The 16,130-nt window shown below is 46.3% G+C and overlaps 5 protein-coding genes across 5 annotated transcripts; 1 reads left to right on the top strand and 4 right to left on the bottom strand.

The window, feature by feature from the left end:
- Positions 1-1,928: 1,928 nt before the first annotated feature.
- On the bottom strand, positions 1,929-3,123 carry CLUP02_14551 (major facilitator superfamily transporter; the record flags this gene model as incomplete). The annotated part of the gene is made up of 4 exons (XM_049293478.1): positions 1,929-2,138; positions 2,187-2,769; positions 2,823-2,856; positions 2,928-3,123. 4 exons carry the CDS (start codon positions 3,121-3,123, stop codon positions 1,929-1,931), a joined length of 1,023 nt encoding a protein of 340 aa, XP_049150624.1.
- A 1,323-nt stretch (positions 3,124-4,446) lies between these two features.
- On the bottom strand, positions 4,447-5,485 carry CLUP02_14550 (uncharacterized protein; the record flags this gene model as incomplete). The annotated part of the gene is made up of 2 exons (XM_049293477.1): positions 4,447-4,495; positions 4,527-5,485. 2 exons carry the CDS (start codon positions 5,483-5,485, stop codon positions 4,447-4,449), a joined length of 1,008 nt encoding a protein of 335 aa, XP_049150623.1.
- An 840-nt stretch (positions 5,486-6,325) lies between these two features.
- Positions 6,326-8,089, bottom strand: CLUP02_14549 (major facilitator superfamily transporter; the record flags this gene model as incomplete). Its single annotated transcript, XM_049293476.1, has 4 exons — positions 6,326-6,710; positions 6,764-7,307; positions 7,374-7,750; positions 7,821-8,089. The coding sequence occupies 4 exons, from the start codon at positions 8,087-8,089 to the stop codon at positions 6,326-6,328; spliced, it is 1,575 nt and encodes a 524-aa protein (XP_049150622.1).
- A 1,721-nt stretch (positions 8,090-9,810) lies between these two features.
- On the bottom strand, positions 9,811-11,029 carry CLUP02_14548 (uncharacterized protein; the record flags this gene model as incomplete). The annotated part of the gene is made up of 3 exons (XM_049293475.1): positions 9,811-10,237; positions 10,496-10,675; positions 10,740-11,029. The coding sequence occupies 3 exons, from the start codon at positions 11,027-11,029 to the stop codon at positions 9,811-9,813; spliced, it is 897 nt and encodes a 298-aa protein (XP_049150621.1).
- A 3,257-nt stretch (positions 11,030-14,286) lies between these two features.
- Positions 14,287-14,874, top strand: CLUP02_14547 (uncharacterized protein; the record flags this gene model as incomplete). The annotated part of the gene is made up of 1 exon (XM_049293474.1): positions 14,287-14,874. The coding sequence occupies one exon, from the start codon at positions 14,287-14,289 to the stop codon at positions 14,872-14,874; it is 588 nt and encodes a 195-aa protein (XP_049150620.1).
- Between the last annotated feature and the right edge of the window lie 1,256 nt (positions 14,875-16,130).

The raw sequence follows: 16,130 nt of genomic DNA, 5'->3' as shown, positions 1-16,130 counted from the left end.
CTCTTTTAGAAAGATCTTTTTAAAGTCTATAAATTACCTCGTATTTACTATTAGATTTTTAGTATCTATATACGAACCCTGCGTCGCTACGTACTATTAGTAACTTCGGGTCGTCTACCTCTTTTCTTATTAGCCGATCGGCGCCGAATTTTGTATTAATAGTAGTAATAAGTTATAGATCGAAATAGGCAGAATTATCGATTATCGTACTTCTAATACTATATTTTACCTTAGTATATCTTTTTATAACAATAGATTTTCGTTAGTAATTATAGGGAGGAAATCTAGGTCGTTTACCCTTTTTCTAAATTTATTAAAGCGATTATACGCTTTATCAACCTATACCTAGTTCTATAATACGAATTCCTCTTCTATAATTATCGCTATTAGTATTTCGTATAGCTCTCGCGATTATAATTACGCTAATAATACCCCTCGCCCGTAGAGGAATTTATTAACTACTTTTATAATTCCTAAGCTTACGTTCGCGAACTATTTATTTAGCTAGTAGCTAAGGTCGTCTACGATCTCGTAAAATAGGGGTTACCCCTATAGCCCCTTTTTCTTATAAACCTTAGTTAAATAAATTAATACCGCGTTAATTTACTCGCTATTAAGCTAATTCGCAATTCTATATATCTACGTCCCCTAATAGTCTAAATTAATATTTACTTATTTATAAGGGATTAGGATTCTATTTAGGATCGGGTTTCGTCCTCTTCTTCTTTACCCTAACTTACTAAAGGTCGTACTCTAGCTTATGCCCGTATTAATAATCGCTAGCGTATTTAATTTTAATAGGGATATATTTAATCCGCGCGCGGGTCGTAGCAAATCCGTACTTTTACTACCTAACGAATTTATTAGGGTCTAGGAAATTCCCGCTTCCTCTTGCCGTCTCGCTATTACTCTTGTTTTTACTATTTCTAACGATTACTATTACTTTTCTAAGTCGCTAGCTATCGTACCTACTAAGATCCTCCTTTTTATTTAGTATAAAAAAGTAGGTTTTAATAGTTCTTTTTTATAATAGTAGCGGTAGACGTTTATATTATTATAAAATAATATAGTAATTAGTCTTGGGATCTTATTTCCGCTATCCCGTATACTTCTAGCCTCTTAAGCCTCGTGCTCTCTATAATCTCTAAATAGCTTCCTTCCTCGACCTACCTCCTCTAGGGTAGTATTCTATAGGAATAGTCGAAATTAAACGCCGGGCGGCTCGTAAAGGAGCTATATAGGCCGTTAGGAACCGTATAGGCCGTTAAGTATAGTTAATAAAGTTAAGCCCTCCTTCTTATAAGATCGTATATTTTAAAGACTTATTAAAAATACCTACTTATTACTTATACGTAGTAGGGTTAGATACCTTAGAGAGCTTATCTTTTACGGCCTCTTAGTACCCTATTTTATATCTTTTAGGTAGTTTTTTTCGTAGCTTAATTACGGTTAGGTAATTATCGCTTATTAACGATCCCTTCTATTACTTAGTTAATTTCTAATCGCGGGCCGGCTATAGAAAAGTCGTTTAGTAAAAAAGCTACTCGGGGCGACGGCAAAAGGCTAGTTACTTAAGTAGTTCTGTTAATTAACATAGTTTAACATAATAAATATCGACCTCTTATAAGTAATAAAGGGCTATAATTACTTAATTCCGTACGGCATTCAAAAATTACCTCCTTTTTCGTTTATTTCTATAAGGTTAATTAGTATAAATCTCTTATTCTATATAGTATTAAGAGGTCGTCTTTTCTACGTAGCGAGATACTTTACTAATTTATAATAATAGAGTTTAATTACTAATTAGTATTAGTATCCCTATTATAAAGTAGTTAGTTCGAACCGTAGTTAACGAAGAGATTAATTAAACTATATAAATATCTACGTCGTAGGTATAAAAAGGAGGTTCTAACCGTAAGTTAGGCTGGCTACGATAATCGTAAATAGGGCCCCCAATTAGCCCCTGCGCAGTCGGCTGTATGCCGCGGTCGAATTGGACTTCTAATCCGACACCTTCCGAGTGCACCCACACCGTTGAGAACCAATAATAGGTCAAGTGAGTCTGTGTAGGATAGTCCCAAGACGTCCCGGGAGAATGCCGCAAGAAAGTGGAAGGCAAAATAGGTTCCCCAGAAGCACTGGACATTTTTTAGTACCTTATGCTCGCTCCGGATCAACATGCTTACCATGAACGCCCCAATAGCATAGAGACTATACTCTGATTCTCTAAAGGCTGCCCACTCTACTAGAGGTGCTGCCTGCCGTGGTGGAATCCTGGTCTTGATTAGTAGGCCAGCAACTATCAAAGTCACAACCTGAATCAAGGCAATAGCTCTAATGGTCCAGCCAAGCCCTATCCTTGGCAAAAGCTGCCGAACCATGCTCGGGATAGTGAGACCTCCGACAACAGCCCCAGCGGCTGTGAGGCCGAACGCCAATGAGCGACGCTTCGCAAAGTACGTAGATGTCACTGCCATACAGGGACAGAACAGACAGCCGTTTCCGAGGCCTAGGCAGATACCCTGGGCGAGAAAGAATTGCCAGTAGGTGGTACAAAACGAGGCAGCAACCATTCCCAAGATGACAAGGAAGAAGCCGGCGATGAACAAGGGACGAAAGAATCCCATATCTGTCCATCGTCCCGTAAACGTCCCGACGAAAAAGAGCAGGAACACTTCAAATGACCCGATCCACGAGACATCGGACTGTGACCGCGAAAACGCTCTGGTGAAGTATGGCTGAAAGACGCCAAAGGAGTTTGCAACCCCCCTACAAAGTATTAGCACCCCAAATCATGCAACGACAGAGTTTGAAGCACGAACCAGGTGTTCATAACAACTAGAAATGTGCTAAAAACTGTCACATCATTAGTGATGTACATTTTACACGTGTAGTGCACAATTTGCGCATTGCTGAGTTCCACTCACCTACCATCCACGCTCTGGCGCCACCATCTGGCGGCGTATCAATGATTATACTTGGCCGCGATGCACTTCTCTCGATGCTACTGTGGGGGGCTGTTCTCTCGGCGGCTATGCCGGCATTGTAAGAGTGTTCTCGAGGTGTATTGCACATTTTGGTTGATCGCGGCTCATCAGGTACAGCTTCTTGCTTCTCACCCATACTGCAAAATTCGGACGGCAAGAACGGTTTCCAAAGTGCGGTAGTAAAATGCAGGAGAAGAGGCCAAACCCCAGTGAGCAACGAATCGACGATGATGGATCTTTTTGAAAAGATGAGACTTGTGAGGCACTCTTGTTCGAAAAATGCCAAAGGTCGTAGATACCTGCCGTTCTCAGCTGTACATTTGACAGGCCAAAAAGACATTCTTGCTGTTATAGGTAATTCACCGCGGTCGGGATCGTCCGTCCATAGCCGATGGTCTCCGAACTCGGCCCCAAGATTCAGTTCCCCAGCGGAACCCACCTAGGGAGAGAGGGGTTCTCCCCACCATCCCCCCTTACGGTTCATTTTGGTCGACTCGGCCCATTGTGACTCAGTTCAGTTATTTGCTAGCAAACCGCTGCCGCAACCTTCCTTTCCAAGTCTGGATTGCAAACAAAGTAGTCATCGATGAGGCTCTGGTAATCCCTTTTGAGGTGTTAACCAGGGCTGATTTGTCGCCCTTTTGCGACCTTTGCAGCGGGCGTCGGGTTTTCGCCTGCCGCTGAGCTTCTCGATGCCCTTTTTATGCAGTGTCTTGGCTGATCAGGTTCAAACCCACCAATCATTAAATCGCTTTTACGAACTTTTTCATGGATAGCGAATTGCACCTTTTACTTGCAATGCAGTGTTTTCCCTGCAACTCCGGAGCAGGCTAAACGATCGGTTTGTGAGGGGGGCAGGCCCCTACTAGGCCTTATATCATCCGATGCGTAAACGGCCATAGACTCTTGTCTGCATTGTTCAATGCCAGCGACACGTCCCGAATGTTCTCACCGTTCGGATTGACTCAATTTTCTGACATTGGAAATCCAAGACTTCAGAGCAAGACGCATTTGGCAGTAGAACTAATCACGGCCAACAGTGACGACTAGTAACATGAGGCAGCCATCTTAGAGTTCTTGATCAAAGCCATAGAGGAAGTGGGAGGCCAGCGCAGACAGCGTACTTGACAGCAAAAACACCTCGACCAGCGCGTCCAGAGCCTCCCATATAATCGCTCAATTCCGTCATTGGATTGACAGAGTCCGACATTATCTGATCATCCGACCACAGCAAGAATCGACGTGAATCAGACGTCATACATGCTTGCGCAGCTCTTGCGTTTCTAAATAGTTGACTTCTGGAAGGCAGCAGGAAAGTTCATTCATCGTTTTTGTCTGCCCTATAATATGACTGCTATTCTCTCCTTTCGGTAGAGTCAGAGGTTGTTCAATTACGAAAGAGATGTAGACAAAGGGCTATCAGGGTCTCAGAGCTCGTGTGATCAAATAGTTGCCATGATTAGCAAATCATTTTGTTTAAGTACTTGAACTCTGGGTAACCCCACAGTCTAGCATCATGCAACATGCATGATACTTCACGCTTTAGAGGCCCATGGGGCGTCTCCGGCACCTTGCTTCAGTCCAGCCTTGTGTTCCTCCAGCCAACCCCTGACAGTCGTAGGCTTCCTCTCAAGGGTCCTCTCCACAAAGTCGTTCAATGACCAAATCTCCTCATGCGCTTCCTCATACTTGAAGAAATTCCACATGACTTGCACCAATTGAGGTCCCATAACAGGTCCATAGAACTCGGAAAACGCTTCGAAGCTTCCATCATACGCAATCGGTTCATCGAGTACTTCGGACAACATAGCCGCCACCTCCTTGAACGTGAGCCAGTCATGACCATTGTTCATTGTGTGAAAGGCACCAATGTGCTTCGCGTTGTTGGACAAGAACAGTCTGCCCGCAACCTCTGCGATGTCTCGAGGGTCCACGAAAGGCACACGATGCTCTGGCCAGATCAGAGTCTTCTTTGCAATGACTGGCTTGATTTGAATCCAAAAGTTGTCCATGAAAGTTGCTCCAGAGTTGATGTAAGTGACAGGCAGTCCACTTGCATCGAGGATGCGTTTGGCGATTGGGTGTTCGATTGGAAGGGATCCTGAACCGAGAGTAGTGGGAATCAGTGAAGGCGAGATCTCCGGGAAAACTCCCATCAGGCGAATGACGTGTAAGATGTTCTTGGCCTGCTTCAGGGCGGTAACCAAGTTCGTCATGGCCTCCTCTTCCGAGATGCCTGCTGGAGTAATGACAAAGACACCCTCAATGTCGACGAGGGCGGCGGAGAGGGATGTAACGTCCGAGTAGTTGGCTTCGACCACTTCGGCGTTTGCAAAGGTATCTTGAAGCTGTATTTTCTTGCCCGGGCTGCTTGTAGCGAGTCGCAGCTTCATCGTAGGAGCCTCTCGAATAAGGAATTCGGCCAAGGGTCTGCCAATATGAGCGGCCGCTCCAAAAATCAGAATGCTCTTCGGAATAGGCTTGATGAATGAAGACATTGTGGGGGAATTTAGTTGTCAATGAGACTTCGTGATACAAAGTAAGTAAGATGATGCACTTGTGATGGTAGAGATGAGTTCGTGACGAAGTTGACGATAAGTCCGTGATTCAGAGATTACCAAGAGGGTTTATATACTGCCTTACAGTCTGGATGATGTTGGTAAGTATGGTGAGCCGGCAGTCAATAAGTGCCGTTCGGGCCTTGCACAGGCCTAGCGGCCGAGAGCATTGTCTGAGCTTGAAAAGGCTTGGCAGGACCGGGAAACATGTGTCAGTAGGACCAGATATTGAAGCTTTCAATACCCCTTAACAGATCTGCTTCTAGATAGGAGCTCCATTAGACGATACTCTTGGCTGAAATCCACATATGCTTCAGCCGAAAAACACTCCGTCTGGTCTTGCAATTAGACAGCGGTAAACGTTACCGCTTTGGACAAGAGTTTCCGTCTGAAAGTAGGTCCTCACGGATCCTAACTATCGACGAACCGCTGACATAAGCGGCTTGAACCATGATCTCTAAAAGCTGAGGCGTCCTGCCTTTGCGAAAGTCAGTAGTTCGGCAATTTGACACCCAACTTGGCCGGCCGGACAGTTTTGAGTTCTGAAATTTAATTTGAAAGCAATACATTGGCCTTCTGATTTATAATCGTGCGCCGGGGCGGATTCTTTTTGACATCATTTTAAATCCGTTAACGTACGGAACGGGCCGTCAACGAGCTTAACTCAGTAATCGAACATGTGACTACACAAATCTCAACATTGGCCTTGATTTTCCGCTACTAGAATATCTACCATCTGCTTTCCCGCACCAACAAAACAACGGGACTGGCACCGCCCTACTAGTACACATACACAAAGTTGGGATTCTCCTTGTCGGTCATGTCTGTAAACGCTGTGGCGTTGAGCTCGTCGGCGGTATAATTGTCATTTGCACGCAATGCGTCTCTTTGCTTCTCTTTGCGCTTGTTCTCCCAGATGAAGGCATACCGGAAGACAAAGAAGAGAGCAAGCTCAATGCAATTTGCGACCAAGAGTGACCCAATACCGAGATGATACGAGGGAGCCTGGTTCGTTTTGTAAAAGAACGGGCTTGCGATATTGCCGATGCAAGCGCCAAACCAAATCATGCCAGAGACAATCATTTTCTTTGATTGGCCACCAGTGTTCGATGTGATTAGCGAAAGAGAGATGACGAAGGACGCTTGGTATGAACCAGTAAGATAGCTTGTGACAGTCAGTATCCATCTCGTGATAGTGTATGAGGGAAAACACCTTACAAGCAAATGAGACGACCGATGTAGGCATTGGCTGGTGCAAGAAGGAACCCCAAGGCACCACCAATGGTTGGCAACATAAAAAGTGCACAAACCAGTGTACGACTGTTGGCCGGCATATACCTATTTGCCAAGGCACCAAGACCAATCCAGATAACCACCAGAGCGCCTTGCGGGATGCCAAGCAGCGCCGTCTCAAGCGTCCCAAAGCCAAGACCCTTGATGACAAGTGTGGAGAAGTTGGAGATGCCACCGTTGGGGACGTTGGAAACAAAGCCTAACAAGGTGAAAAGCCAAGTCTTGTAGTCCATATAAGCTTCCTTGATTTGACCCCAGTTGATACGGCGTTGCTCGATGCCTGTTTGATTGCGACGCATGCGGGCGATCATGATAAGCTTCTCTTCATGGCTGAAGCCCCAGATGGTTCGTGGAGAGTTGGGGAGGCAGAGAGCGAGGATAATTGCCCAAAATGCACAAAAAGCACCCACGACAAGGAACTCGTAGCGCCACGACTCTAGGGCGCCTTTGATATGTCCAATACCGTATCCTAGAATAAGATTGTCAGCGGGATATCGTTGGGGAACATCGGTACTGTAGAATTGTCCAAACTCACCAATGAGACCACCACCAGCAACACCAATTCCATTCCAAGCATACCACGCTGAGATACGAGAGGGCTGCTCAGATCGTGTGTAGTACATGGATGTGATCAACATAAAAGCAGGATCTGCGATGGCCTCAAAGGCACCAGACAGTACGCGAAGGGCAAGAAGGCCGCCGAAGTTCTTGGCTGCGGCCTGAGCCATAAGAAGGGCGCCCCACATGAAAATATTGAAAGAGAGATACCAAGCTGGACGACAGCGCTGCATAATCAGGTTGGATGGGATGGCCCAGATAAGCCAGCCGAAATAGAAGCAACTTGATAGCCAAGAATATTCCTCGCCTTTCAGGTTGAGGCCGTCCTTTAACCCGAAAATCGCTGCGTAAGATCTATGGTTTGATTAGCTATTAAAGGCTGCAGAGAGTCCGGGATGCCGGGTCTATGGAAGAGAGGCCATACAGTGTGGTCTTGTCGACGTAGTAGAAAAAGTAGCAGATTCCGAGAAGTGGCAATATTCTCATGTCCAGTTTGCGGAGAAGACGCTTCTCATCGGCTTGGTCAATTGATTCGTCATTTGGGTACCGTGCCAGCGCTTCAAGGTAGATCTCTGGGAACTCTTGCTGGCCGTCTTCACGCAGAAGCTGTGGCTTCTGAAGATCTTGCTCGACATGCTCAACATCGCTCTTTCGCGACTTGGTATCCGCGATGTCTGGGATTGTGTCGACCATTGTTATTAGCGAGTTGCGGGCTCGCTTGAGAGTCTTCGTCAGTGCTGCTGTGTGGAAGTTTCGGGAGTGTATGATGTGTCGCCGCGGCGTAGACCTACTCGCAAGCTCGAGGAAGAGGGTGTGATTTCCTCAAATACTCGAATATCTGATAGAGCGCTTCAAGTAGCCTTGTGCTAATTCCCGCTACCGACTCTGCGGTTTCGGCCAACTCCCGGCATGGATCGTCGAGGCGTCCGTTGGGCGAGCTAGGCAAGCTTTGGCGCACCCTCCATACAGCCCAAGTCCGTGGGTCCTGGCAGACTGGACAAAGACTGCATCACAGTGGGTTCCATGAGTCGTACACAGAATGCGGGGTGCTTCCACACTGGTATCAAACTCCCTTCGATTCTCACAACGCTAGCGGTTCTGTTAACAGAGCAGGGGTTCGGACACTAGCTCTACGGCTCAAATTGTGCTTTACGACTTTGAGTAGGGCCGACAAGTGCTCGTGACAGTTTTAAATCACCCCTAAAATGCTTTCAGACTAACCTCAGGGAGACATAGTATCAAGTTATCTAGTTAGATGCCCATGGTATCGCGTTGTTCAGAGGTCAAAAATTGTTGACTTCGGTATCGCGGGGTTCTCACCGAAGCATGACTTCTCCGGCTTATTGCCCGTGGGGAAATGGCGGCCCTGGGGTTCGGAGGTGGGGTTTTACGCGGGCTTGCGAGGTTTCGACACGTTCACATCTCTAGCGCCCGACTCATGATGGAATATGAGTTTCAACTGGTGGAATATAATTTTCCGCCATTTTTCCGTGTGTGGGAACTATGTGTCGGGCCCAAGCCGAGTTGGCCGCGTTTTGATCCCTTTCACTGTATCCAACATGCCAACCACGCAGTTTTGGTCAACTAGGGCTACTGATGTTGGCTATTTTCGAGCCGGTCTCGCTGCTTACGTTGCCCTTGGCTGGACCAAAACCGTGCCTCGATGCACTTCTAGCCCTCTTAAATCTCAGGGCAAAATAGGCTGCGGCAAGCTTGAAGGTGAATTGCGCAGGACGTGTCATGGGACGCTCTGGACGCAAGCCACCGCACATAGCGTCCAGACTAATAAACTTAAAGCGTTGGGAAGCCCAGCATCGTCTTCACCTATAGCGCCAGCCTAGAAACCCAACACGACGCCTTTGGTATCAGGAGCCCTTATCGAGAGTGCCGACTCGGAAATCGACTCAAATTCTTAATAGTAAGGTAATCTGAAGCACTTCACGAACCTACTCCTTACGAAGTACCTATGTTGCGTAATTTGCACACAGCTATCGGTGTCGAACTCTGAATACTGCACTCCTGGCATTACGAGTTCAACCAGATTCCCGTCGCTCCAAAACGTAGAAGTATAGGTTAAGACGATACGGTTGCTGGAGTACATTTCTCTTCCACTTGTCCATGGCCTTGGACCTCAGGTACCTTGATAGGAGATAGTGAGCTCTATTGCTGCATACTGATGCGTGCACTGAGTGTCTGAATATCTCGCAATACCAAATCTCAGATTCTATTTGTGATGACTAGTAGTCCTTAACCCCAGCCAATTGCAGGAGCTTATCTGTGATCTTAGGTTTCTCAAATGGCTCTTTCCGGTGCTTGGGACAGACCTCGCCGTTTCTCTTAGGAGGATCCTGTGATGGGCGAATATTGCTGATACTGGTCAGCAGATGCGCAGGCGGTGATGGGAGTTATAAAACCTACCAGTGCGGCCAGTGTGTCGTGCCAAACCAATTCTCGAAGCAATATTTCTTTGCTGCTAAAGCCTCATCCGTCGCAAATTTCCGTGGTGTCATACAGATGTACTGCACGTGTCTAATTTGATCGCCTTCGGGAAATCGGGCGTAGTGCATAGTCCGCGAATCCCACAGAACGAAATCGCCAGGCTCCATATTCACCTTGAAGAGCTCGCATCCCTTACTTTCAAACCATGCAACATCCTTCTCGCTAAAGAGGAAGAGGTCCATGAACTTTATTTCTGGAGGCGGGGCGTCTTCATGGTCGGCGGATTCACGCTTGTGGGCGAAGAATTCATCGAAAACCTTGGCTGAGCCACGCATCAGAACCAGGCCACCATCATCTGGGCCGTTGGGCGCGAAGTTCAAGAGACCCTGAACAGCTTGCATGCTACGAAGCATTAGTGTAAAGTTTCAGACGACTGTGTCAAGATGTAACTAACCCTTTCCTCTCAGGATTCTGGTCGCAATGCGGCCAGGGACTCCACGTAATGTCCTTACGGTTCGGTAGAGAAATGTTGTCACGAGTTATGGCACGCAGCAATGGGCATACGGAGTGTGGTAAAAGTGGCTTAACTATCAAAGTGGAAATAGACAAAAGGAAAAGGTCTATATACACGATATCTGAGATAGACACGTGATTCAGCACGTGACGGGCACTTTGTGAGGTGCGATTACTATCCCTGTTACGTGACAAATGTTCATGCCATCAAATGACGTGATGAGTTCGTTGGTTTCCCAAAGCTTCTCAAAGACATCGATGACACTTGGCTCCATACGAGCCTCCCATGCCATCTGCTCATGAGAAGCACCGTACGCGGAATACATACTACGGAAGTAAGGGATATCAGTCCCGGTCATCTTTCTTCGGGAAAGCAGGTTCTTCAACTTACCCTCCCTTGAAACTGACTGGAAGGTGATCCGCAGTCCATGTAGTAGGGTCACTCTCGTCGAAGCCAAGTTCAAATCTCTTCAACCATTCGATTTGCTTGTCGCAGTAATATTGGGCACGCTCCTTACTGATAACGTCCTTGATGATTACGCAGCCGTTTCGGTGGAACTCATCGCGCCAGTCCCCATAGTGCTTGCCAGCGTCAAATGTGACAAGATCTTTGCTTTCGAACTGAGCAGCAAAGGTTCTCTTCGCTTCCACTCGATCAATGGTCTGTGTTACCGTTGCCATTTCAGTTTTCGGAGGTATGGTTCGAGTTATACAGTGGGTTGCTATGGCTTTCAGTCTGTCGTGCGGGTGTTGAAGTTGTATGTAATCCAATACACTAAGGCGGCGGAAGTATGCAATTGTAACGACTTGTTCATGCGGTTTTGTAGTATTTTGATTTGGTGACTGTGTGTAGATCAGATCACTCCATGACTTCAATTGAGGAAGCGCCGGCCCCACACATCTCGACCCGGCCCCATGAGATAGTCGGGGAATGGTTTCCACCGGGCCGGGTCTTCGGCTCGGCTCGGTTCGGGAGGGGGCGGTGGAGTATGCTGTCTTGGGCGCTATGAGCTGGTCATCCTCTTTTATCGTGGGAGGACTCAAAACACAGGGCGAACAAGTTCTCAAGAGACTATTCGCGTGCTCAGTCCAGAAGTACAATTATGATTGCATAGTATCGATCTATCAAACTTTCTTTGGCTTTGATAGTTTTATGATAAGACTAGAAGTCATTTGGGACTCCTGCAATCCAATCACACTGGAGTGAGAATGATAACGACAGATAAGATGGCACAATAAGTTGGAACCCCCATTCGAAGCAGGGAGCATGTTTTCTTGGTATAGTCAAGTAAGATTCTGTCAGGGTTTTAGTAGTAAACTTGACAGAGTTACTGACCAAACGCATCGTGGACCCTGTCGCAGGGCAAGAATAGTTTTTACAAAGTCAACTGAAATCCACTGACTTTATATGTTACTGAAATAGGTTAATACGAAGAGGAATCACTAATCTACACCTGGTTTGCTATCATATCTATTAGGAGCAGCGGCAACCAGCGATCCGGAAATAGTAAAAGGCTTTTACAAAATGAAAGCTAAATTGAGTTGAAGGTATATGCTCAAAACATTTTATTAACAAAGGGAGTAACATAAAAGCATATGGAGTCAATACAGAGGTAGCTGGGTACCTTGTAATAATGCATTTATTCACTACTACAATTGCTTTAAGGCTTTCAAGCATTCCCAAAAGATTATCCAAGATAATTGTAACAGTATTCTGTTTACTTAGTAATTCAAATGCCCTTTGAGTAGAATATTCCTAAAGTATGTGAAATAAAATATTAGTTATCTTTGGGAATTGTAATCAGTACAAAGCTATCCTCCTTGTTTTTGTTGTTTTCTTTTCGGAAATTACTTATCATTTCTTGAGACTTAGTTTATCAATGTAACAGTTATGCTACTATTTCCAGCCCTTCTTGCACGCGTGATGGAACTGCGGGTGAACGAAATGACAATTGCTTACCAATTAGGGTACCTAATAGTAATGTATATGAGTCAAGCCCGAGGCGAAGTTGTCGTGACAGCAAGGAGGAGTCGCCGACCTACGGGGACAAATCGATGGGCCCTGAGGAGCTTGACTTGGTTGGATGGAGAATCGCAAACGGAGCCCACTTCCGGTGTGCCGCCGCCTGGAGTCGATCACGACATAGCAGCGAGCCTCACATTGTCCAAGGGTTGAAATTCTGAAGGGGGAATGAGTGGTGGCTCAAGGTTGGAAATCATTCTCGATCAGATATTTCATCAATACCACAAGGAGTGGAGACTGTTCGCCAGAGTATCGTGTTCTGTGAGCCTACGGACATCTTTTATGAAGAGAAAGAAGAGGGAGCGCAGCCAAAAAGACAGGAAGGATACGCAGGAGCGTTGCGATAGCGAGCGACGAGTATCGTCCTACATTGCAGTCACTTCATTGACGTCTTACCTGGAGGCATATCAAGGTCGGAATCGACCTTGCCTTGACCAAGTCTTTTCTCGGGTTTCCTGATCGCTAATGCATGGAGCCGTTGCGAGCACAACCTGTCTATCGGGGCTTGATCTTGCCAGCTGTATTCACGGAAGATGAGTCGCTACGCACTCAACAGGACTTATCCACAGGCTGACCGTTGTACGAATTCTTTCTCTGGACATTGAATGCCTGATTAGGGAAGCTTTTTGGTCTTCATTGTGAATGAATATTAGAAGGAACATTGCACGACGTACGCCTCTTACTTGAACACTTGCTTGTGGATGCCAGCGATGGTATATGTTCTATGCAGCCGCCTTGTCAGTCCGAAAGAACCCCTACCCAGTGATACCATCACTTTCTAATCATTTTTTACATGCAACCTGGCAATAGAGTTTGATACGACCCCCGGCAAGGTCACAGAGTCAAAGACATTGTCGAGCACCCGCACTGCTTTGGTGGCTACAGGGGTCATCTATGTCGGCCTTGGGAAATGAGAAAAGCAGCTTCTGGAACGACCCTCTGGTCATCAATATGTAGCGAGACACAACTTTGAAAGTGTAAGCGTACTTTCCTTAGCAGAAAGTGCCACTTAATGATGCGGTCAAGTAAATGAGTAGGAACTCAGCCACAAATGGTTCCATTACCATCAATACCATCGGGCTCGTATCGAGTCGCGGGGTTATGAGGACGAAGTTGCATTGCACACTACACTGAGTCGAGTAGTCTTGACGTAAAATGTCTAATGGAACTTGGTGTTGAATACCAAGATCATGCGTCCCAATTATCGTCCACCTGAAGCATCCATCATATCACTAAATCGGCTGTGTCGGCACCGCGACTAGACTGACTAGCCGTGAATCACAGCAATGTGATGGGATGGGCAGATCTCCTTTAGGCTAGCAGTTTATACGATGCACCCTCAAGATGAACTGCGCTACACTTTGTGATTCCAGCGCCTAAGGTAGGATGTAGTTACAACAGAACATTAATGCGCCATTCCCCGTTTTCGGCCCGCCTCTAGGCTGACCACTAACGGTCACATCCAATGAAAACAATTGACGGAGAATATTCCTTGGCAAATCCTCAAGTTCAAGGAAAGCTTGGAAGTACCGCACCAATCGACTTATTGCCAGCATCCACTCTATCGTGCGGGGAAGGCGAACCAGGGGCAAGCCTGCACAAGCCTACAATTAACATACCATCAGTTCATGAGTGTAACCTCACCTCCGCAATCGACCATGCGCACCAGTCGTTGAACGAGTTAATAGTGGAGTATCAGTATCACGAGGTTTGCGTCGTGTAAGGCCGCTGTTGTTCCCCATGGGGAAGCGTTAGGGCGGCGGGCTGATTTGATGTTAGTGACAACTATAAAACATTCGTAGCAACCTGGGTGCTGCCTCACATCGGCAAAGAGTTGTCGGCTTTCAGAGCTTGAGTCGTTCGTTGAATTCTCAATACCAAACCTTCGTGCCGAGCCTTGGCCCAAATCGTTGAGATGATGTGGTTTACGACAGAAAGCCTGCGAGGCCTAGCGTGCCTAGCGATAGTTGTGGGATCGTCCGTCTGGGACGTGACCGCACAGGCCGTGCCTCCTGTCAGCCAAGAGAAGGGTGTCTCGGCTTGGGCCTTCGACATGAGCCAGGTCACGTTGAGCAGTGGACGCTTCTTCGACAACCAGGCTCGCACTCTGACGTACCTTAAAGCGGTCGACGTTGAGCGCTTGCTGTACAACTTCCGCAAGAACCATGGACTGTCAACCAACAACGCGGCGACCAACGGCGGATGGGATGCCCCGGATTTCCCATTTAGAACTCACGTCCAAGGCCACTTTCTGAATGCATGGGCATTTTGCTACGCCCAGCTCCGCGACGCCGAATGCAAGAGTAGGGCTACTTACTTTGCTGCCGAACTCAAGAAGTGTCAAGCCAACAACAGCAAAGCTGTCTTTACTACCGGCTACCTTTCTGGCTTTCCCGAGTCTGACATCACCGCTGTTGAAAACCACACTCTTAGCAACGGCAACGTTCCCTACTATGCCATTCACAAGACCATGGCTGGCTTGCTCGACGTTTGGTGTCAATAGGTGTACGACACAGGGAAAAAGCTCACAGAGGCCAACTGCTATTAGGGTCTAAAAGAGGAATTACTAAAATCTGCCCTTCCCTCGAGGTATACTACTAGCGCTCTATATATACCTAAGCTGCTCCTTTATTACTTAGTCCCCCTCTTTATACCCCCCTAAGCTATCCCTTAACTAACGAGGCCTAACCGGCGAGGCCTAATAAGGTGCTCCCTTCCCTAGGCTTCGTCCTAAAGCCCGCTTACGGTTCGTATACGCTACGTTAATCCTTTACTTAAAAAGTCCTTAAATATACGGTACGAGGGTAGGTATAAGCGGCGCCCGTCGGCCTAAGTATAAACCCCTTACTCCGGATAATAGCCCTATAATTCTATACCTAAGTCGCTCCTACCTATAGGCCATCCTTACGACCGCCGGTACCTAGGCAGTCGTCGCCCCACTTTTATTCGCTAATATTAACCCCTTTCTAAGCTATTATAATTTCGAATTCCTTTTCTCTTTTTTTTTTTATCCGTAATTATCCTTTTTATATATAATCTCTTATTTTTATTAGCGTCTGTACTACTCCCTCGTTACGTAGATATTACGGCTAATAAATATCTCCTAGATCCCTATTCTTATATACTCCCCGCGCCTAAGTAAGTCTCTTTTAGAGTCGTTCCGTAGTTATTACTAACTCGTTTTAGTATAATTATAGCCCCTAATCGTAGCGTCGTTATTATTAATAACGGAACGGTCGTTAATACTATAAGTGCGCCTAGTAGCGGCCGCAATAGCGGTCTATTTAAAAAGCCTAATATCCCCTTTACTCGCCCTAACCTCGTACGTATATTACTACTTATGCGCCGCTTATACTAACTATTATAGACTCCTATTAAAAAGAAGAAAAAGGCGAATACTAAGAAGATCGGGGTCGGCTAGGTACGCCCGCTCCCCTACCCCGCCTACGTTATGCGCAAGGCGCTTAATCTAAAAGCCGAGTATTATAATTAGCTAGGTTAGTAATTTATAGCCCCTAGTTCGCTCCTTTATTTAATACTTCTTTAAGATTTAGCGTGCGTTATATTAAATATACTGCGCAGAACTATTTTTATAAAAATATAATAAGCGCTTAGTACTATTACTATTCTATTATTTCTTCTAAGTATTATATTAATAGCGTCTTAGGTCCCTAAGTCCGCGGAATTTATAATACGAACCTTTTAGAATACTGCACTCGCCTCTAATAGCGACGTCTATAATTTAGAAGTTTATCGCTC

This window comes from Colletotrichum lupini, chromosome 8 (genome assembly GCF_023278565.1).
Source record: "Colletotrichum lupini chromosome 8, complete sequence".
In the NCBI taxonomy this organism is placed as follows: Eukaryota; Fungi; Ascomycota; class Sordariomycetes; order Glomerellales; family Glomerellaceae; genus Colletotrichum; species Colletotrichum lupini.
The sequence above is the reverse complement of the archived record's forward strand: the minus strand, read 5'-3'. Positions and strand labels throughout refer to the sequence as shown.